Source organism: Notamacropus eugenii, chromosome 3 (assembly GCF_028372415.1).
Source record: "Notamacropus eugenii isolate mMacEug1 chromosome 3, mMacEug1.pri_v2, whole genome shotgun sequence".
NCBI lineage: Eukaryota > Metazoa > Chordata > Mammalia > Diprotodontia > Macropodidae > Notamacropus > Notamacropus eugenii.
This window is the reverse complement of record NC_092874.1, coordinates 127,061,970-127,085,046: the sequence shown is the minus strand read 5'-3', so window position 1 is coordinate 127,085,046 and position 23,077 is coordinate 127,061,970. Positions and strand designations below refer to the sequence as shown.

At 36.3% G+C, this 23,077-nt stretch overlaps 1 protein-coding gene across 3 annotated transcripts in view; it reads left to right on the top strand.

Annotated features, from left to right (window-relative positions):
* LOC140533291 (hyaluronidase PH-20-like) overlaps positions 1-22,759 on the top strand; it is a 56,154-nt gene extending 33,395 nt beyond the window's left edge. For all 3 annotated transcript variants that reach the window (XM_072652849.1, XM_072652848.1, XM_072652847.1), the window contains 3 exons: positions 15,880-16,911; positions 17,796-17,885; positions 21,422-22,759. In XM_072652849.1, the coding sequence (XP_072508950.1) occupies positions 15,952-16,911; positions 17,796-17,885; positions 21,422-22,195 (1,824 nt within the window). In that variant the 5' untranslated portion in view covers positions 15,880-15,951 and the 3' untranslated portion in view covers positions 22,196-22,759. The remainder of the gene's footprint in view (positions 1-15,879; positions 16,912-17,795; positions 17,886-21,421) is intronic.
* The last annotated feature ends 318 nt before the right edge of the window (positions 22,760-23,077 follow it).

The following is a 23,077-nucleotide window of genomic DNA, read 5'->3' as shown; positions in this document are numbered from 1 at the left end:
GTTGATGTTACTCTCTTTAAAGAAAGCACCCAACTGTTTACTGCTTAGAGTGGGGTCTTACTCCCAATTTGTGTAGAGGACGAGATGGAGACCTAGAGAGATTAAGTGATTTGCTTAATGTCACACAGTTAGTTAGTGGGGGGTGGGCTTTAAAGTTTTGGAGGAAGTAAGAGATAGATAAAAAATCCATGCCATCTTAATTCCGTGCTTCAAATATGACAACCACTCAGCCCCTCAATCTAAGAACCATAACCTCAAGATATAAAAACCCAGACAACTCCTCCCCTCAAACCCCAGTAATAATAAATGTAAAAAACAAAGAAAATAAGAACTCAGGTTTCAGTGTTTCTCGTATTTCTCCTTACGAATATTCTGTTGATGTATTTTTCTTTTTTATGTTTTTAACATCACTACCATTTTGTAATGCCTCCAAATCAGGACAATTAAGTAAAACAAATCAGCACCTTGGCCATCCCCAAAAATACATGCCTCACTCTATCCCTGTTGTCCCTTGCTTCTTTGTAAGCAGATGGAAGTCATCATGTACTCATAAATCATGATTGATTACTGCATTTATCAGACTTCTGAATTATTTCTGTACTGTTGTCTTTACATTATTATGGTTCTGTAAATTGTTCTTTCTTCATTCTGCTTACCTCACTTTTTCTTTAATTCTTACAAATCTTCTCAAATTTCTCAGAATTCTTCATGTCTATCAATCATTTCTTAAGATTCAGGAGGATGACATTACATCCCAAATTGACAAGCATGTAAGGTCCTTCCCATTCTTTGCTGCTACAAAAAACGCTGCTCTGTTTTTTGTAAATATGAGATTTTCCCCTTTATCTTTAGCATACTTGTGGGTCAAGAGGCATGTACAGTTTAGTGACTTGTTTGATACAATTTTTCATTGTGTTAGACCAATTCATACCTACACCAACAATGAATCAGTGTGTCTATATTCCTGCAGTCTCTCTAATATTTGTCATTTTAATCTTTTGTTATCTTTGTCAATCTGATGGGAATGAAGTAAAACCTCAGAGTTGTTTTAATTTGTATCTCTCCTATCAATGATTTAGCACATTTTAAATCTGCTTTGAAACCATGAATATCTTCTTTTGAAAATGACCTGTTCATATTCTTTGGCCATTTATTCACTGGGGAATGGCTCACATTCTTCTATATTTTAATGAATTCCTTATATATCTTGACTATCATAGATTTGCTGCAAATTTATCCTAATTAAATTCTAGTTCTGGCTGCACTAATTTTGTTAATGTGAAAGCTTTTCAATTTTATATGACCAAAATTGTGAGGTTTTTCATCAGCGACTACCTATTATTATTTTCCATGTACACTATAGTTTATGGCTTAATTAAATAAGACTTACTTTCTATCCCATGAGCACGATCTACACTCACCCTGTACTTTATTCATCCTTTTCCTGTGCCTAGAATATCCTTCTCCCTGTTTTCCTATTATAATATAATGTATATTATATAATATAATTCCTATAATAAATTCCTCTCCTTCCTTTAAAACCCAACTCTACTGCTACTTCTTGCAAAAGGCTTTCTTCCCTTCCTTTAAGGACTTTAAAGTAAATAGAAACATTTGCTTTGAACCTCTTTAATACCTAAATATATATTTTTAACTTTTCAGAGCCAATGAGGTTAATAATAGTAATATTAAATAAAACAAATAAATTAAATAAATAAATTAATTAATAAAGAACTCACCCAGGGTCACACAGCTAGTGTCTGAGGTCAGGTTTGAATTCAGCTCCTTCAGACTCCAGGGCTGGTGCTCTATCTACTGTACCACCTAGCTTCCCTCACTTGTATTTTTATCATTGGATATTCCGGTTATGGATATGGATATTGCAGTTAATCTCCGTATATAGGTTCCTCTTAATAGACGATAAGTTCTATGAGGTCAAGAGTTGTGTCTTATGTTTTATGCAATCAGAGAAATGTCTCTTAGCCCCTACTACCTAGCACTGTGCTCTGCTCACGGCAGACTCTTGATAAGCATTCATTCTCCTTCCTATGGAGAGCTAGGGTTTTAACTGAGACAAAATACATTTTTAATTTAGTGATAAAATTTCTGGAGATACCTTGATGTTGGTTATAATACATGTTAGGAATGGCTTTAAGATCTTCTGAAAACTTCTTATTATGCCATTAAGTAATGCTAATGAATTTCTAATACTAGAGGGAAGAAGTTAGAACTAGGTTAGTGGGTCAGTAGAGTTAGCCAACAAATATTCATTAAACACATATTAGGTGCTAGGCACTGTGCTTCTAATAAGCACTTTCAGTACAAGGAAAGGCAAAAGGCCTTCTGTACTCTCAGAGAACTCACATTCTACTGGGGACAGACAGCATGCAAACAGCTACGTACAAAGTATATTTAGGATAAATTGAATGTAATTAATAGAGACAAAGCATGAGAAATAGGGGGATTAGGACAAGCTTCTTATGGAAGGTATGTACGATTTTAGCTGGGGCTTGAAGGAACCTAGGGGAAGCCAGGAGGTAGAGATGAAGAGGAAGAACATTCCAGGCATGAGAGACAGCCAGTAAAAATGCCCAGTCTTGTTTGAAGGACAAAAAGGAGTCCATTGTCACTAAATCACAGAGTATGTAGAAAGAAGTTTTAAGAAGACTAGATGTGGGGAGAGAGGCAGGTTATGAAAGGCTTTGAATATGAAACAGAAAGTTTTATATGGGACCCTAGAGGTGATACGGAATTACTGGCATTTATTGAATGGATGGGTGATGTTGTACTTGGGAAGATCATTTTGCTAAACTGAGTGAAGGATAGACTAAATTTGGGAGAGACTTGTGACAGGAAGACCACCTGCAATAATTCAGGCTTTAGGTGATGAGGACCTGCACTATAGTGGTGGCAATGTCAGAGGAGAGAAGGGGGCCTATGGGAGAGATATTATTATGCAGGTCACATAACTGGCCTTGGTAATAGATTGGATATGGGTGGCGTGGGGAAAGGTGAGAATGAGTAGTTGAAGATGACATTGAAGTTTTGAGCCCAGGGGTTTGGGAGGATGGTGGTACCTTCAAAAGTAAAAGGGACAATTGAAGGAGGGGAGGGAGCAGGTCTAATAAAATGAAGTCCTGACCTGGATTTTCCAGGACTTGAAATAAATAATCAGTAATATCTGTTGCCATGCTGCCATGCTCATTATTGTGGAACTGACTTTTTTGGTAAAGCACTGAATTTGGCACCGGTTTGGTTTGATTGTTCATTCTTCATTTTCAAAGAGAACCAGTGACATCATGGGCGACATATTGACTTGCGGAGGAATTGGATTTAAGTCAAGCAGCATTTGGCATTGTGGGTAGAGCAGGGATACAGGAATGGCCTTTGCTGCCCTCTAGGAATTTACAAGCAAATCAAAATTTTGTTGTGAAGGAGTTTTTACAGGTGTGGAACATTGTGTATAATGTCAGGTGTTTTTTAAAATTGGATTTACTGGTTTCTTTTTCTTAAAAAAAGCCTGTTTTACAATCTGAGATGACTCTCTGGGAACCTGGAGCGAGGTTAGCAGGGGAAATCTAAGTGATGTAAAAAATAAAAATCATTTAAAATCTATTAAATGAAAAATTAAAAAAAAGAAATGAGAATAAAGAACATTTGAAACAAAAATAACAAGCGCAAATTAAACACAAATAGAATATGTAAGCTTGAAGGAACTTGAGAGATCATCTAGTTCAACATACTCATTTTATAGATGAGGAAACAGATCCAGAGATTGGAACTGATCTTGGAAGGATACAAACTAAAGGACTAATGAGACTCATGGTAGCTATTCAAGGAAAGTTTCCTGGCAGACTTTAGTTTTGCTACTAATGCTTCTAATTTAGGGAAATGAAATAACAGAATTATAGTCTTTGAAGTGGAAAGGAATTTTAAGATCCTCTGGTTCCAGCTTCTTATTTTATACTTGAGGAAACTGAGGTTTAGGAAGCTGAAGTGATATAGTCAAAGGAAGAGGTCCTGGAGATGCTAATTAGACTCCCAAACTTTCACCCCGCAATCCTGGAGACTAATTTAATCTGCATTTTAAAAGTCACACATAGTTCCAAATGATGTCCTATACTAATAAACATCAGTGAGATAAAATGGTTTGCCAGTGTCTTTATTTTATTTTTAATTATAAACTTGACCATGATCTCAAGAAATAGAAGTAAACGTGAAATTGAGCCCCCATTCACCAAATCTGGAGTATTCCCATTTTGATTTTTTAAAAATAACATCATAAACTTGAACCAAATAATAAGTATTTAATCTGTCCTTTCTCATTCATTTTCATCTTTTTTCTAACATTCAAAAAAATTCTAAGAATGGTTTCATTTGATTTTTTTCTTAATTGTATGTAAAAACAATTTTTAACATTTTTTCTAATTTTTGACTTCCAAATTCCCTCTGTTTCACCCTTCTCATCCTCCTCTTTGAGAAGGCATGCACTTTGATACAGATTATACATGTGTAGTTTTACAAAGCACATTTCCATATTGGCCCATGTTGCAAAAGAAAACAGACAATCCCCTCCCCAAGAAACATGAAGTAAAAAAAGTATGTTTTGATCTGCACCTGACACTTTAATAGTGTGCATGTTGTAATTTGCCATCTTCACTTTCTATTACTTAGAAAGTAATAGAAGTTCTTTGTTTCCTTCACATTTGCCCTTTTGAAAATTGGGTTCAGTTAAAAATACTAGTAAGCACCTATTAAATGCAAGGCACCAATTATATCCTGTTAAACTGATGAACTACAATTTATTGTTATTCTCCAACTGTTAGTAATATAAGGTGTTCCCATTTTTTCTGCTAATACGTAAAGAGTGGCTGATTATTAGAGAATTAGAAAAAACTTTCTAAATGTTTATCAGTGATTGGTAATATACATGTACATATGTGTATAAATATACAATAAAACAATACAATATACAATATATAATAAAATACAAATGTACATATACATACAGACATATAGCTATATGGTGCCTTGATCCTGTGTCCATTGGGAACATTGAAAAATTAGATTTCTTTCTTGACCATAACCAATAGGTCTTGTCTCTTGCTATTTTTCATCAAACCTTGTACTATTCTCTATCTACTCAACTTTGAAGAAAGTATCAAAGTCTTGGGAGGCTGTGGCCTGGGACACCCAAATTGAGAGTAACATTTAAACTCTTTATAGGTAGGATCTACTAAGTTTAGCACCTAGTTAAAACAAGAAGTGACTGGAGGGTGACATTTTAATGAGTTCTTACCTGATCAGGCAGACCCTGCACCTTCCTCAGCAGGGGCCTTGTGGTGTCCTAGAGCTTGGTTCACCTTATAAGACTTTTGGAGTCTCTGTCTCTCACTGTTTGGGTGAGGTTTAAGGTATCTGTTTATTTGTCTTAAAAAGTAGAGTTGAGTTTGTCTTTCACGATGCTTGCTTGACCCAGTTGCCAGTAGGTGAATTATAGTCCTGGATATTATGGGTCTGGATTACTTTTAGGTACTGAGTTCTGATACATTTTCTTTTTATTAAAATAATTTTTATTGATATCTTTTGCATTACCTAAATTTCCCAACCATTTCTTCCCCAAATTCTGATATTAGCAAAAAGGAAAAAAAGTAATGTAAAATTAGCCAATGCTTCAAAAGAGTTTGATGTTATTTCTAGCATTCCATACCTTACTATCACTCACCCCCATAAAGAAGTCAAGGAAGATATCTTGTTATGTATCTTCTTTTAGGGTAACCTTGGTCTTTGTAATTTCAGAGAATTCAGTTTTGATTGTTCTTTGCCTTTCCATTGCATGTATTGTTATTCTTATTCTGGTTCTTAACTTCTTTGTATCCATCCTTTGTAATTTTTTACAGTGCTGTAATATTCCAATATGTTTATGCTCCACAACTTCCTTAGCATTTTCCAGTTGATGGACATCCACTTTGTCTCCAGTTCTTTGCTCCTACAAAAAGTTATGCTGTATTTTCTAGTCCAGTTCCTGAAACAGGATTTTTAAGGACTTTAGGAAATGAGATGTGATGTGATACAGTGTTAAAATGTTAGTGTAGAGATTTCACAATAATTTGCAATTGTGACCTTTTCATTGTTACAGAATTCTTGTTAGAGAGAGCATCAGTGTTGCTATAACGTGTCATACGCATTCTTCAACATTCTTCAAAATCACTTAGCTATGCAAAATAAAAAAATAAAATAAATAATTAAAAAATAAAATAAATAAAAAACAAAAAAAATCACAGTGAAAACCACATGGCTTATGAGAAAAATGGAATCGATGGCCAGATGCTAAAAAAATTCATCAGTGACACACAAAAAAGATGAATCTAATAAAAATGGTAGCATAATTTTATATATGTTAAATGGTTAAAGAATACACAAATGCTAAAATAAATCTATGACCCTGGCCTGCACCCTGGTTCCCACTGGTGGGTTGGCAAAGTCAACGGCTGAGGGTGAGAGGGACACCTGGGTAGGGCAAAACCGCAGGATGAAACTTGGTGGGGATGGGGGAAAGACTGGCGTGTATGGGACCAGCCCTCCTACCTCCACCCATAGCTTCTACTGTATCAAAAGATAGACAATAAAAAAAGGCACTTAATCTTGTAAAAGACATGAAGTTTGCTTGTGGAAGTGGACATCAGAAGGCTTGCAGTTTAATAACTAACAAGTAGCGTTGTATAATCATAATGCTCTATCCATCTCTAAAAAAGAAGGGGAAGGAGGTGCATTCTGTTATGTCTTCTGGATAGAGACCAGTTATTATAATATATAGTGAAGCAACTTTAAACCAGTTCAAATTTTCACTTGGAAAAAAAAATTCTTAATCAAACCCTCCACCAACCTTACCAGACTTTCTTCTTCTTGTACTATTTCTGATTGCATTTGGAGTTTGTTCCAAGTTTGCGTTGGGAACTATATTTTTTCTGAAACCATATTGCTCACATGTTTGAGATGAGCAGCTTGGCTTATTAATAGGAGGTTGAAGCTGATGAACTTTTAAACTTTCTGTTTAAAAAAGTAGATAAGCGATATCTCGCTACTATGGCACCTGGATTGTCCTCAAACAATTAGGAGAAAAACATTATTTCTGACAGCTGCAATATCTTCATGCCATCCCTGGAAAGGTGGACCTGTTTGGAGGATTTTTCAGTAGGACAGGTGCAATACTGTTTTAAAGGCTTCAGAGGATATCCTAATTGCAAAATTCTATCCAACTCTTGTTAAAAATAGAAGATAATTGTTATGATTTATAGAGAGAACCCAATATAATATTTATTAACTTTTTAATTTGTTTACATGCAGCAGATGGTTTTATATATTTTTATTCAGTAACAGATGGGGATTATGGTTATACAGACAGTGATATTTTGTTGAACTGCTATGTCCATATTTACACCTCTACTACTACTTTGTTTGACAGTATGCTAATAGTTTGTGGAACCTACCTTTCTAGGGCTAATATATATTAACCCATTATACAGACTCTGAAATTCAGTCCAACAGGCCTCTTTGCTGTTCCTCTGGTTTCTAGCTTTTTTGGGGGGGGTAAACACATTTATTAAAATAGACAGTTTTAAAGTTTAAAATTCATACTGAAGAAAATTAAAACAATTGTCAAAACAAATTGACAAAAATTTACATTTTTAAAATGTGAAAAATCTTTGCATGTGGGTAATGGGACCCATTGGCAAGTGCTAATTCTAAACTGAATTCCTCCAAGTCTGCCATATTTTTGATGTAGCTGGAATTCATTTACATAAAAGTAAGTAATAGGATTCCAATTACCATCACACAACCATATCAGACAATGTACTTTGCCTGTTGCCGAGAGAAGATGATTTGCATAACATGTCCAAGAAACATAGCCATTAATCCTACAGATATAATAATGGTGGAGGTGTTGAGCTAGTCTAGTAATTATCTCGTGGCTCTCTGTGGGGCAAGTGAGTGAGCTCTGGATCTCCCAAGTCTAACATGGAGGATGAGTTCTTCTTATGAAAGTTACCCTCCTGCCTTGATCTGTACTCTTTATAGCTCTAGTTTCCCTCAAAGCTCTGTTCAAGTGTCATCCTATTACCCCAGCATCTAATGACTTTCAAGTGACCTTGTATTTACATTTTATATATTTTTATGTGTTCATACGCATGTGCTGTTTGCCCCAATAGAATGGAAGCTCTTTGAGGACAGGAGCTACTTTATTTTGTTTTTTTCTTTGATCTCCAAGTAACTAAAGGGACAGTGTTAATAGTGGATAGGAGGCTGGCCTCAAAGCCAGGAAGACTAATTCTGTGACATATAGTGACTGCATGATCAGAGGTAAATCACTTACCCTCCCATTGCTCTAGGCAACTCTCTAAAATTCCAAGACTACATACACATTGTGGAGAAGTGTGCCAGCCCGTCATTGATGGAGGGAGTTATTCAGGAGTCCTATATCCCCATCTCTATTTCTCTCTGTCCTTATCCCTATTCCATCTCTATCTCTGTCTCTGTCTCTATGATGATCCCTATCCTTATCCCTATCTGTAGTGTCTAGCACAGTTCCTGTCTGGCACATAGTTGGTATCTAATAAATATTTGTTGATTAACTAGTAATGATATTATTAACTTATTGTTTTTAAAAATATCATGCTGGTGATTATAGAGTACATATTTTATTGTTTTCTTTCTTTGGATAAAAATGCCTTCTTTGGAAACTAGAGACTTGTTGGCACTACTTGTGGTGACTGAGTCCCTATCTCCCTCCGTACAATATTTACTCCGGGGAGGGGGAATCTCTTGATCTGGGCAGAAATCTGAAATGGTTTCAAAAGTCAAAAATGATAACAACTGTAAGACACTTTATAAACTTTAAAGTATTTAATAAATGTAATGTTATTATCCTTAGGATTTAGAACTCAGAAAAAAGAGGCACAGATCACAGAATTGGAAAAGTCCTCTGAAATCATCTAATCCCATTTTGACCTAAGCAGGAATTCTTTCTATTACATGCTTGACATGCAGTCATCCAGTCTCTTTTTGTGGACCTCCACTGAGTGATAATCAGTTCATTAGGATCTGAGGCAATCCATTATCCCTTCTGCATAACACCCAGGAGAACATACTGGGAAAGGAATTCAGATGGGCAAGAACAAGTGGAGGTAGACTGAAAAAATAACAGAGTAGATTCTGGGAAGTGGAATTTCTCAGGGTTAGACGTCCTTTCCTGATGGACTCATCAGTACTGCTCTAGAGTGGCCTAGACCTCAGTCTCTGCTTTCTGATGATGTGCTCCAAGGCACTGAGGCTCCAAGTGCTGCCTAGTTGTCTGCTCATGAAAATAGAAGTTAGTAGATCTACTCATCCAGCTTCATTAAGTCTGAGACCTCCTGAATTTTATATATTCTAGAGACTAGCACAGTGCTCTGCACAAGAAAAACACTTAATAAAGAGGTGTATAAATGTTGTACCTTAAATATATTTTTATTTTAAAATTATTTGATATTTTATTTTCCCCCAATTACAGGTAAAAACAATTAATATTTGTTTTTTTTTTTAATTTTGAGTTCCAAATTCTCTTCCTCCCTCCCCTCCCCCCTCATTGAGAAGGAAAGCAATATGGTGTGTGTGTGTGTGTGTGTGTGTGTGTGTGTGTGTGTGTGTGTGTATGCAAGCGTGAGCATGCATAGATAATCCAGGTTCAGTGACTTCCTAGAGTCACACACTAGTAAGGGTGTGAAACTGGATTTGAACTCAGCTCTGTCTGATTCCAGGGCCAGTGCTGTATCCACTGTACTATCTAGCTGCTCCAACATTGCATATATTTTCAAGAGTTTTTTTTATGTATTGATCAGTTATGCTGATTTTTTCCTCTTTTTCTGTTTTTGTCTTTAGAAAACTTTTGTTATGTAGAATAACTCTCTGGGAGGGGTCAGGAGAGAGATATTGAAGGAAACTGGTAATGTTTTTTTTTTTAAAAAATCAATAAAAACAAAACAATTCAAATCATTTAATAAGTGCTTCTTGAAATGAACTAAATACTCCACTTAGGTATACAGTAAATATATTATTATCTCCATATTACAAGCGAGGAAACTGAGAGTATCGAGTTGGCCAGTATCATATAGATAGGAGGTGGCTCTATAACTAGTCCATATTGGAGTTGAAATTTCCATCCAGGTCCTTTGACTTCAAGATCAATGATCTTTCCACCATATCTTATTGCTTCTTTGCATTAGATGAGACAACTGAAGCATAACCTTGGTCCTAAGAAATGTACATAACCAGGGTTAGAGCTGAAGTTTCATCACTCTTGGGTTACTTCTTTTTCTGCTAGATCTGGTTTGCTTCCCAGCAATGCACCCAATATTTCTGGTAGCCTTTCCTTTAATCTTCTCTGTGGTTAGGGAATTGAGGAGAAGAATCTTAGCATATACAATGTACAGTAGTAGCAGGACTGAGATCATGGCTAATTTTTCACATCTTAGTATTCAACTAATATGTCATGATCCATTTCTTCCATGAAAAAAATATCCAGCAGATAGTTGGAGATGTGAGACTAAATTTCCAGAAAGTTTTGAGGGATGGATAGGTAGATATGGGAGTCATCTGCGTGGGAATGCTAGTTGTATCCACAGGAATTGATGAGATCACCAAGAGACAATACAGAAAGTGCAGGAACTATTCAGTACAGAGCATGAAGATAAACCCCTGCCACACCATTACCATGTCCATTTTAATACATAAAATCATAGTACTGACACAACTCTAAATAGCTTAGAAAAGAATCATTTTTAAAAAAATGTATGGAATAAGGTCTTCTATCTCTCACTGTAGCACATTCCATTAAAGATTTTGTTCTGAGACTCTGGGATACCTTGTCAATAAATATTTGTTGTGTTGAAATGCCTTAATGATTAAAAGCTGGATCCAAATAATTGTTGTGTATTCTTTATTGAAATTTTGACTCCCCCCCCCCCCCCCCCCCCCCCCCCCCGCCCCCGTCAGATGATACAAATCTTTGGGGGGTGGTCCCTGCCTGGAGGCATTAATAAAGGCAGTTAACTTTAAGTCCTCTGAAAGCTTCCCTAGCCTATAGCACTCAGCTGCAGACTATGCTCAGCATAGGTTCAATTTGATCATATGCCCTGGAGCTATTTCTACAGTGACTCATTAGGTTGCTGTTTGAATTTTTCATGCAAATACCCCATCTCCTAGTTGGAGAAGACCTGTCCACCCCCTGTTCTGTCAGGGCAGGGAATCACATTCCTTCTGAGAGCAGTAATGGAACAATTAAGATTTTTATTTTTGTAACCAGTGGTGGGTGTTCCCAAGTCTCTCCATTACTTCTGTTCTCATTTTCCTATCTCATGTCTCTGATGGCAGCAGGAACCTTATCCAGTCTCTGGACTGGAGATCCTTAGGTGCGTTCCTGGGTGTGGTCAGTCACTCTCTATCCCCATCAGGAAAGATCTCATCACATCTGTGGCCACCGGCTCCATTAGTTGCCTCTATACTTCCTTTGCACAACTCTCAAAAGCTGAGAGCTTATCTGGCTGCTGAATGGAATGGACCAGTTTACTTTCATCTATATTATGCTGCGAGTCCATCTTCTACGGGCAGTCAAATAACCAGGGAATGTTGGATTTGTCAACTCTTTTACTCTACTGGGAAGTCTTCTCCTCCACCCACTGAATTATTCTGTATGAGCAGGTACCTGCTCACACTCTGGCTCATACACCCTACTCTGTGGAGAGCTCTCCTCATACATAATTGGCTAGTCATAAAACAAGCATTTATTAAATGCTTATTCTGTACTAAATGCTGGGATACAAAGAAAGATAAAAGATAGTGCTTAAGATGTTCACACTATTGAGGGAAAGAACATGAAAACAACTATGTAAAAAATATGTACATATACAAGTATATATGTGTATATGTATATACACATATGTACATATGTATGTATGTATATATCTCAGAGATAATCATTAGAGGGAAAGGGATTGGCATTAAGGGGGAATTTGGAAAAGACAAGTAGACCAGTCAAGTTCTGGGTGTATTGTGTTGCTCTTTAGGGAAAAATTAATCTTTGCTGTGGGAAAATGATGGGAATGGACTGGGACTTCTCCTGTCACACCAGGACAGCTGAGGACTGAACTTGGTTGAAGACAAGTTAGGAATTTTTGCTTTTGGGGAAAGCAATAGAAAACATACCTTCAGTTGAGGTATGAGTACTATGCTACTCCTAAGAGCCAGATCCTGGGACGCTAGTGCAAGGTTACCACTAGAGAGCTTGGGGAATTACAGGGAAATAAGGTTGTCAACATCCTTTGAATTCTGAGCCCCAGCCTCTCTACCCCAGTGCTATAGTACAGGGTGAAGGCCACCTCTTCCTTAGGGAAAAATTACCCTATCTTGAGAGGAAAAAACTCTTCTAACTGGAATTGTACAATCCTAGATCAATGTATTAGCAACCTAATTTTATCTAATACTTGTATTTTTCCACTGGAAACTAAGACCATTTCAACAGTCTTCTTATAAGAAACCGTTGCAAATATCAACTGTGAAAGATAGATATCTAATTCTTTGTTCTTGGACTCAAGGCCTTTCAATTTATCATAATATGTCTAGATAATCCTAGACCAATTAACATTACTATATTTTAAAGTCATTGACTTTTTGACCATCAGAAGGGTATTTTACTTAAATTTATGAACAAAAGGAGAAAAGTGGAACATTTATTATCCCCTTCATTGGTTCTTTAACAAGAACCTTGAAGCTGTAAAACTATTTTTAATGTTTAGCATAAGAGAGTACATTGCTACAAGATTTAAGGGAATGAAGTCATCCAAAGTCATTAAATTTCTTTTGTCAGAACATTTGGATATTGTAAGAGGATTTCTATATCTTCTAACTTATTTCACCTCTTAATCAAGGTGAGAGAATTCTAGAAAATGTTATTTTTGGTTTGTTTCCTGTTTCTCTAAGTATAACCCAAAATGTCAAATTTATCTGAAGACTAATTTCACTAAGTTAGGAAAGTTTACCACTTAGGCTGGCTCTATGGGGTAATTAATTTTTTGGTAGAAATTTTGTAAATTTTCTCAGGAATTGAGTACTTTTACTACCTCTATTGATAAAATCACAAACACACAGAAGGGTTGAGTTTTTAAGGAAACCAGAGACTGCAAGAGACGAAGGTGAATACAGAGGTACAAAAACAACTAACTTCTGATTGATTTTCATCTTCAGAAATATTTATTAAACTCTAACAAAGTGCAGGGTGGGCAGCTGGGTGGTACAGTGGATAGAGCATGGGCCTGGACTGAGCAAGCCTCCTCTTCATGAGTTCGAATCTGCCCTCAGATACTTACTAACTGTGTGACCCTGGGCAAGTCACTTAACCCTGTTTGCCTCAGATTTCTCATCTGTAAAATGACCTGGAGAAGGAAATGGCAAACCACTTCAGTATCTTTGCCAAGAAAATCCCATAATGGGATCACAGAGAGTCAGATGTGACTGAACTACAAGTGCCAGGCACTGTGTTAACTCTTTTGGCTTGGACAGTGAGTGTAGAGGGAAGATGCAAAGTGGCTCTGACCATGTGGCTGAAGCACTGACCATTAAAGAGAGAAGTAGAGTCACCCTCTTGTACCCTGGATCTATACAGGTGCAGCAGCAAGGAGAGGCTAAAAGTGAAGGAGTCTCAGACATGGAGATCTCCATTGCTGGCTGGGTGCAACTGCTCTTAATACCAGGAGTTATTTGGAAAATTCAGGTCTGATAAAACCCAGCAGTGATGAATTGTGTGTCCTAGGCTAATATAAAGCCCTTTTTCTCAGTGTCCGACTCACACCTTCAGAGACTTAATAGTGCACTCTGTGATTTGTGTTAATACAGTCCCCTTTCAAGGGAGAATTCAAGGGTTATTGTGAGGGCTTTATTTGTTTTTAGGCACCCTGTACATCCTCTTTGCCTTCTGCAAGTAGTGGAAAGGAAAGAGAACTGGGGTTAGGAAGAGCTGGGTTCAGATCCTACCTTTGTCACTTACTGCCTCTTAAGAGGGTATTTAACTTTTTTGGGCCTCAGTTTCCATATCTGTAAATTAGATTTTTTTATTTTTGAAAATAGAGGGATTATAGATTTAGTGCTTGAAGGCCACTTAGTCTAACTCATTAGGTGAGATCTGAATGGCCTATAAGTTCCCTTCTAGCACTAAACTTATGACCCTAAGAAAGAAAGGCTGTCATCTACCTGATATGTATTTATTAACATGAGTGCTTTTATGGGAGATAGAAACCCTGTTATCCATTTTTATGGAAGCTATATTTGGAGATTTACTAGAGTCACCTCAGGATGGGAGCAAGTAGCCAAAGGGAATGTAATACTTAGTAAAACAAAGTGGACAATGCATTGGACCGACCTTAAGATGGGAAGATCCAAATTCAAATCCTATCTCACACACTTGCTAGTTGTGTGACCCTGGGCAAGTCCTGCCTTCTCCAAACCCTTAGTTTCTTCATTTGTAAAGTGAAGATAAGAATTATATCTACCTCACAGGATTGTTGGGAAGATAAAGTGGAATTATATATGTAAATACTTTGCAGATCTTAAAGTACTATCCCAAGGCTAGCTATTGTGATTCATGTGAGCAGAGAGCCCTGCCCCACAGATTGTATCGTGGTTTGTCTGTAATACTTTCCCTTTTTGGAGGTCTAGGGGAGCAGAGAAGCTTGGGCCACAAATTATATCTTGGTGGCTTGTCAGGAATACTTTCCTTCTTTGGAAGTAAAGCTTGCTTCCTCCTTTTCCCCATTTATCTTTTTAATTGGCTATTAGTTATTTGTTTGACTTTTATAAGCTTTTTCTCTCCCTTTGTGTTTAGTAGTCTAGAGTGAGGCTTGCAAGCGCTAAGGTAAACTAGAAACAGTCCACAAAGCTAGATAAACTTTTGTTTATTCAAACAAACCTTTGTTAAACTTTGTTTTTGGAAGTGGTACCTACTCCAATAGACGCTTTTTTGGTGAGCATTGAAGAACTCCGCCTCAGGAACCAAAGAGATAAATAAGGGGAACCAACTGTTAAGAACTTATTCATGTTTTCAGAAAGCTGTCTAGAATTAGGGATGTCAGCAAATGCCTCTAACTTTCAGTTTTTTTGGGACATTGATTATTTAAGGGGTTAAAAGAGAGATTGTAGAGAGTATGATCACTGTAGTTTTCAAATTATGCTTTTGAGTTCAGGTTAATTTTTTTCAATGGGAGCAAGCACTTGAATTCCGATGGGCCGCTCTAGCCACTGACTTAAGTAGGTACCAATAAGTATGTTCACAGTGTTTACTGGGGAGGTGCTTTTCTTACCCCAGATAATGAATAGGTCTTGTAAACCCGTCTAGTTGTTGAGGGGAGTTCCCCTGACTAAACCCTTTTCTTCAGGGCTCATTTAGTGTCCAGCAATTTGTCAGGCAACTTCAGGAATAAGAAAATCACAAAGGAAGGAGATGGAGGCTCTGTTTTCAAGGATTTTACATTCTTATTTAGAACATTGGACAAAATCCCTATATACAGCTGGAAAAAAAAGAATTATTCCTACTGCTGGCTAAGAATTTGTTTCTTCTGCCTTCTAGTATCTTAAAAAGATCTTGTTCTTAAATCTGAGGGACTGGTTAGCAAAGCATTTATTCATTGATACTGAAATATGGCTAATCACATTTTTCTTTTGGATAATGTGTGAAAGAAATTGCAAATAATGTCCTTGAGGAAAGCAGCTGAATTTCAGAGCATAGTATGAACATCATACCAACCCACCACTTCTAGTGGTTGGCATTAACCTTTCTATTCTCTTCCCTTTTAGATTTTGTCCGAGATATCAGCTAAGACAAAGGGAATAGAAACACGGTGAATTCAATTTGGTGGTGATTCTGCAATGGGAATACCAAAAATGACCCACATTTTCATTGGGAGTTATATGATCTGCAGCAAAACATACTACCTAGTGATTATCATTCTTCTGCTTCCTTTCTATAGGGTGCTGACTTTTCGAGCACCCCCTATTGTCCCAGACCTTCCTTTTATCATGGGTTGGAATGCTCCCACTGAAATCTGTGCTGAGAAGTTTAAGTTACCATTGGATCTCAGCCTCTTTTCCTTTGTTGGAAGCACTTTAAAGAAAGCTACAAATCAGCGTATCACCATGTTTTACACGGACAGGCTTGGCTACTATCCTTATATAAATGAAAAAACAGGTAAAGCTTTGAATGAGGGAATCCCCCAGATGGCTTCTTTAAAAAAGCATTTAGCCAAAGCAAAGGAAGACATTGTCTACTATATTCCAGAAGAAGATACAGTTGGTTTGGCGATTATTGACTGGGAAAACTGGCGGCCTAATTGGGTAAGGAACTGGAAACCAAAAAGCATTTACCAGCTCCGGTCTGTTGAACTGATTCATCAACAAAATATCAAATTAAATAACACTGAGGCCTGGCAGGCTGCCCAAAAAGATTTTGAAAAGGCAGCAAGGATTTTTATGCAAGAGACTTTAAAATTGGGGAAATCCCTGCGACCAAATCACTTATGGGGCTATTACCTTTTCCCTGATTGCTATAACTATAACTTTAAAAGTCCCCATTACAATGGAAGTTGCTTTGATGTAGAAATAGCAAGAAACAATGAGCTGTATTGGTTGTGGAAAGAGAGCACTGCACTTTTCCCATCTATCTATATATCCAAGAAGCTAAAGCATTCATATAAGACTAAATTCTTTGTGCGTAATCGTATTAAGGAAGCTATTCGAGTTTCTCAAGTAGTCCGTTTCAAGAAACCTCTTCCAATTTTTGTATACGTACGTCCAGTTTTTAATGATGCCACATCTCAATATCTTTCTGAGGTGAGTAAACCGTGATGAAGTCTGCCAAACTGGCGGTGATGGTGCTTAAAATCTATTTTAGAAAACAGCTAAACTCAGCATTTGAAATGAACCTTAGAAAAACAGTTTAGGAATTTATAGACTTTGAGGATGTGTGTAGGTTTTTTAGTGGCATTATTTGGCATGGAGGGGAAAAAATATGTTTTAAAAATTTTGTTTAATGTCCTCAGAGAGATCTTTGTAACTTTGTTAAGTAAACAATTATGGAAAAAGATGCCAATACATATGCATGTATAAATATACAAGGCAGCCCTCCAAGAAGTAATTGGATGAAGTATGAATTTGTAAAAGCTTATTTTTTGCAAAAACTGATATATGAGAAATTATCTATCGCAAAAGATTGTTATCAATAATGATTATAACAAAATCACAATTTGCTCATGACTATCCTATGGTCTTTTGGTGGAAGTGGTAGAAAATACTACATTTATTTAACAAACGTTTATTAAATGCCTACTAAGTTCAAGGCATGGTTCAAGGTGATGTTGACTAGTGGAAAGGGAGATGGATAGGACCTGAATTTGAATCCTGGCTCGCCTACTTTAGGTGTAGGACCAGGGCTAAGTCACTAATATCTTGGAGCCAAATTTCTTCATGTATAAAATTAAGGTGTTGGATTAAAAGACCAGAAAGGTGATGTCCAGATATAAATTTAATATCTTATGGTCTAAAGAAAAACAATTATTGTCCTCAAGAAGCTTACGTTCTATTGGTGGATATAACAGATAATGAAAAAGTACTTATAATTATGATGTCAATCTACTTAGGTCTGTTTCACTGTTCTATCTATGTACAGTATTTTCTCTTTGTCTATACTCAACTTATTCCTGTATTAATGTTTTTAGGGTGACCTTGTAAATACCATTGGAGAATCTGTTGCTTTGGGTGTCTCTGGAATAATTATGTGGGGAAGTCTCAATTTAACACGAAGCAAGGTAAATTGAATTGGTGAGAAATATTCTCAAGAGGTATTAATCATTATTGCAAAGGGCACATCACAGAACTCTTTGAATATATGCTAAGTTCTTTATCTTCATGTCAGAGATTCTTAACCTTGGTGTTACTACATCTAAGTTTTTCTTGATAACTATTTCAATATAAATGGTTTTCCTCATAATCCTATGTATTTAATTTTGTACATTTAAAAGCCTTACTCTGAGCAAGAGTCAATAGTGTTCACCACGTGGACAAAGGAGTCTATAATGCAAAGAGGTTATAAGAAAAGTAAAACATTTTTCAAGGAGCTATTTCGCTCACTTACATAATGATTGAGGAGAATTTTTATCCTGAGAATTAAAGTTGCAATTTTTTTGTAGAAAGAACATTTTCTACTTTTCCTCAGTAGCATAAGTTCTATATATTTCTAACTGATTTCCAAGTATCACAAGGCTTCTCCCAAATGTCTTTGTATGCTGTCACAGTACCTGTACTTTTATCCTTTGCCAGATCATCCTTTTATTCTTTTCCCCATCTCTTCGCTGGTCTTTATTCTATAATTCTGTCATTTAAAAGTATTAGTTATATTATTACACCATGTAAGTGTTAATGTGTGAGTGAACTTATCTAAGTTACACTGATAGGCCAGGATTTCTTAATGGGATAAAGGGACTTAACCGCCCCAGTGATAAGCACAAAGGAGTTATATGTAGGCAGCTAGAAAAGAGGTAGGTGAAATACTGATTTTTACTCATTGATCATGAGACCAAAAGGGATAGTAGGGACATAGAAGCACTTGTTACCATATAGATGCTCTCCAGGGAATTAGATGGACCAGATATGCCCTTTATCATGTGTCTCATTTGGCTACCCAAACAGTCAATCAATCAATCTATGAACCACAAACTGAAGAGTGAACAAACTGGGTATGTTTGGTTCCCAAAGGCAGAACTAGGGTTGGGTAGAAGTTGCAGAGAGATGGCTTTAGGGTTGTTTTAAGGAGATACTAACAATTAGAGCTATTTAAACTTTTATTGTGCTGCCTTGGAAAGTAGTGGTTTTCTGCCTCCTGGAATTATTTTAACAGAAGGTAGGTGAACATTTATCAATGATGCTGAGGAATAGATTTTTGCTCAGTTATGAGTTGGACTTGACTTCTGAGGTGCTGTCAATCTTCAGTATTTTGTGCTTTTGTAAAATTCAGTAGTTTTGTGGCTAAACTCTAAGGTCTCTTCTTTTAAAAATGTTATTTATTTCTATTTCCAGCTTAAATATTAAATTGAGCATTTCCATATACATAGTAGAATAGAAAACTAGGATTGTGCATAGAAGGAATTATTTTGTTTATATTTACCAAATAAATTCAACATAGGTTTCAAACTTACAAACATGTTCTATTTGTCTATGACTCCTTTTGATCTTTCTTTGAACAAAGGAAGTGTGTGCATTTTTTTAAAAAAAGGTAGCTTAATCATAAAGTCTCTTCTTTAAATCTTTTGATTGTAATTAGAAGCAATTAACCAACAAATTTTATTGAATGCCAACTATATACAGCACTGAGCTTAAGTGTTGGGATGGCCAGAGAGAAATAGAATATAATCCACATTCTTTAGGAAACTGAAATCCAGTAGAGGAAAAAAATATGAAAAATTAAATAACAATGCAAAAAAATCCCAGCTCAATACCTTACACAATGTCAGAAAACTTAGAACAGGTAATACTAATAAACTTCTAAGATATCATAGTAGGCAAGTATAATCAGACAAGTTTTAATGAAAAAGTATGGGTTTGAACTGTGCCTTAAAAGATTAGGTAGGACATGAATAACTAAAGAGAACAATATGAGAGTTTCAGACAGAGTAGTGGCGTAACAAAATGTTTGGAGGTGAAAATGCATAGAGTGTCTTTTAGAGACAGAAAGAAGACCAGTTCAATTAGAACAGAAACTTTAGGAAGATGATTAGATGATGCTTAACTGACACCTTTATAATAGGAAGGATACTTTTGGGAATTATATAGTCTCTCTTCAGGCAAGAAGAGAGAAATTAGAGAATTTAGTTAAGAGAAATTAGTTGATATTAAGGAGGAAAGTACTGTATTGTTATAGAGAAGATTGCCAATTTGCCAAGAGCCTTGCTCTTCCTGCTTTTGTGAGCACCCTAGCCCATCCCAACTTCTCAGTGGAAGCCAAAGTACAAGGAGAGAGTTATTTCCATTGACTAGAGAAATTTGAGAAGAAAGGAAGTTGAAATCTAGACTTAAAGTGAGTATTTTAGGAGGTCTTTTCCCTTTTGCTATATCATGATAGCCAGATCATAGACTAATAGATGTAGAGCTAGAGGGATTGGAGAAGTTTTCTACTTTACCTGCTTGATTTTAGTTGAGGAACAGTTGAGAAACTGAGGTCCAGAGAGGTTCAGTCACTTGTCTGAAGTCATACAGTTGATAAGTATCAGAAAGGGGCTTCAGACTCAGGTTTTATGACTCAAAGTTCAGCACTGTGCTCTCTTCTATGTCTGCTATTAGAACAGGATGGCTTGATAATTCATCAGTAGTTATTGATCATGCAGAGAAAAGGCTTCTGTCACTCAAGCTATATCAATAAGTTTGGGGAGCATCTGTTTCCAATTTTGAGATAAATCACTTGGATTGTCATTCATATTCTACCATCTAGGACTAGGTACCTCTCACATGTAAACTGTACTCATTGTCCCACTTTGTTGGCCATCTAGAGCACTGTCTAGTCCCTCCAAAGTTGCTTGAACTTGTTCTTATAACATTTCTCTACTTATAACATTTCACTGAGACATTTGCAGAGATTTGGTTTAGGCTTCAATGTGGCTAATGGTTCAGAGATTCAGGAAATTGCACAAAAAGTGCACATTTGAGTATTAGAAATAATTTAGTAAACTTGCTTGTAAGAATCAACCAGTCAGTAAATACTTTTTAAGTACCTACTATGTGCCACCTCTGTGCTAAGTGCCAGGGATACAAAAAGGGATATAAAAAGACAGTACCTGACCTCCAGGAGCTTACAATCTAATGGGACAAAACAATATGAAAAAGGAAGTAAAAGGTGGTGTGGAAGATGGGCGGGGGCGGAGAAGAAGGTATCCAGAATGAAGGCCTGATGGAAAAGTCCAAAGAAGTCCAAAGTACTGCAGTTAATGGGAAATGGGGAGAAGACTGTCCTGGGCCTTCTCCTTAAATGGAGGTTTTAGAATGCATCATCCTACTCTGTAAGTCAGAGGGTTTAATCAGAGGGGAAGGGGGACTGATGACATGTGAGGACCAAGGCTGATTTAGTCTTGCAGGATATTGATATTTCTCATTGATATGGAGTGATTGAGAAGTTCCAGTATAGTTAAAATTATTCCAAGTGTTTTCAATCCTCTTTATTTCTGATAAAGCAAGACATTTTAAGTTTTCTGATATTGCTTTAGAAGTTTATTTTTGATCTCTAACCAAAGTATTCCTGAAATTAATTGTCCTATCACATTTTGACTTTTTTGATCTTAATTTCTTTTCTTCACAGAAAACATGCACAGTCTTAGACAATTACATAACGACCACACTGAACCCTTACATTGTCAATGTCACTCTTGCAGCCAAAATGTGCAGCCAGGTCCTTTGCCAGGAGCAAGGAGTTTGCATTAGAAAACACTGGAATTCTAGTGACTACCTTCATCTGAACCCAAAGAGATTCATCATTCAAGCTCAGAAGGACAGAAGATATGTGATTTATGGAAAGCCCAACCTTCAAGATCTACAGGAATTCTCAGATAAATTTTATTGCAACTGCTATGCAGGCTCCAGATGTAAAACAAAAGTCACTGTAGAAAATGTTTGTGACATCAAGGTGTGCATTTCAGAAGATATTTGTATCGAAGCCTATTTAGATTCAAAACGGATTGGTCATACATCCAAGCTCACAAACTGGAGACAACAGTTTGCTTTTACTCTTCAGAATTTTCTTTCCTTGGACTCTACTGGCTTAGAAGATCAGCTGGTTTCTACTGTAGCATCTGATGAATATGGCATAGGTAGTGGTGATAGTTCAAACAATGACAGTGATAGTACAGAGACCACTGCTATCAAATATATTTTTAATATGAACTTTTCTGCTCAAGATACCCCTGACACTGAAAATGGTATGCCTTACTCTTCCTTTCAACAGACACCCGGTTTACATCAACCAAAACCTGATAGCAATTTGATAAATATAATTTGCTCAAAGTCTTGTTCAGTGTTTGTGAACTTTTATCCTTACATGTTTTTTATTTTTCTAACTGTGGAATTGTTCTTATAAACTTTTGTTTTTATGGGCATGTAATGCATGCCTACAGTTTTCTTGAAATGTGAATCAATCTCTGTGACAGTTTTATGACAACCATAATCATGTATATTTTTAAATGGAGAGAGTGACTTTAGAAATAATTTGTCTGAATGCTCTTTTGTAAGACTGTTGATGGTTAAAGCAAAAGCTTTGCCTACCAGTAAAAGAGGATGCCAAAATATCATATTTTATCTCAGCAGTTTGGCCAACTATAGTACATATAGATTCTTTGCTTACAGAGAAAATATTTTTGAATTTCAAAATTGATTTTTTTCTGATACAGACTTGAACCTTGCTAAGAGACCTAATTTTGTTTTTTAAAATTACTATGCTTTGCTACAAGAAGGACTTTTAGAATTTAAGTCTCTAAGGTTTTCACTTCTGCAAAATGTGACCCAGAAATGAGAAAAGCTTGTTCCTAATTCAAATAGAGGGGTTGGTAGCCCATGAGTGCATAGGCAAGTGCCAATAACTTTTAGTACCCTCGCTTTTTTTCCTGTGTGAAAATGAGAATGTGAATAAAACCAGGCTACTTCACATTGTTGTCTTTTAACTAAATTCTGATTTGTAATAAAATATTTAAAAAAAAAATACTGCCTATCATGGATGTCATGAGCTCAAATGTTTGCTAACGCAGAGAATGTCTAAGGGTACTTTGGTTTGGTGACACAGAATTCCTCTATACCTTGTCCTTTTCTTATTTCATCTTCACATATATATTTTTTTATCCGTGCCTTTCTGAATGAAGATAACCTTGTAAGTTTAAAACTACAAGAGTCTTTTAAAATTATTCCTTGAATTTGGTATATGTGCACAACTTAAATATTCATAAAGATAGCCTTTTTCTTTTTATCC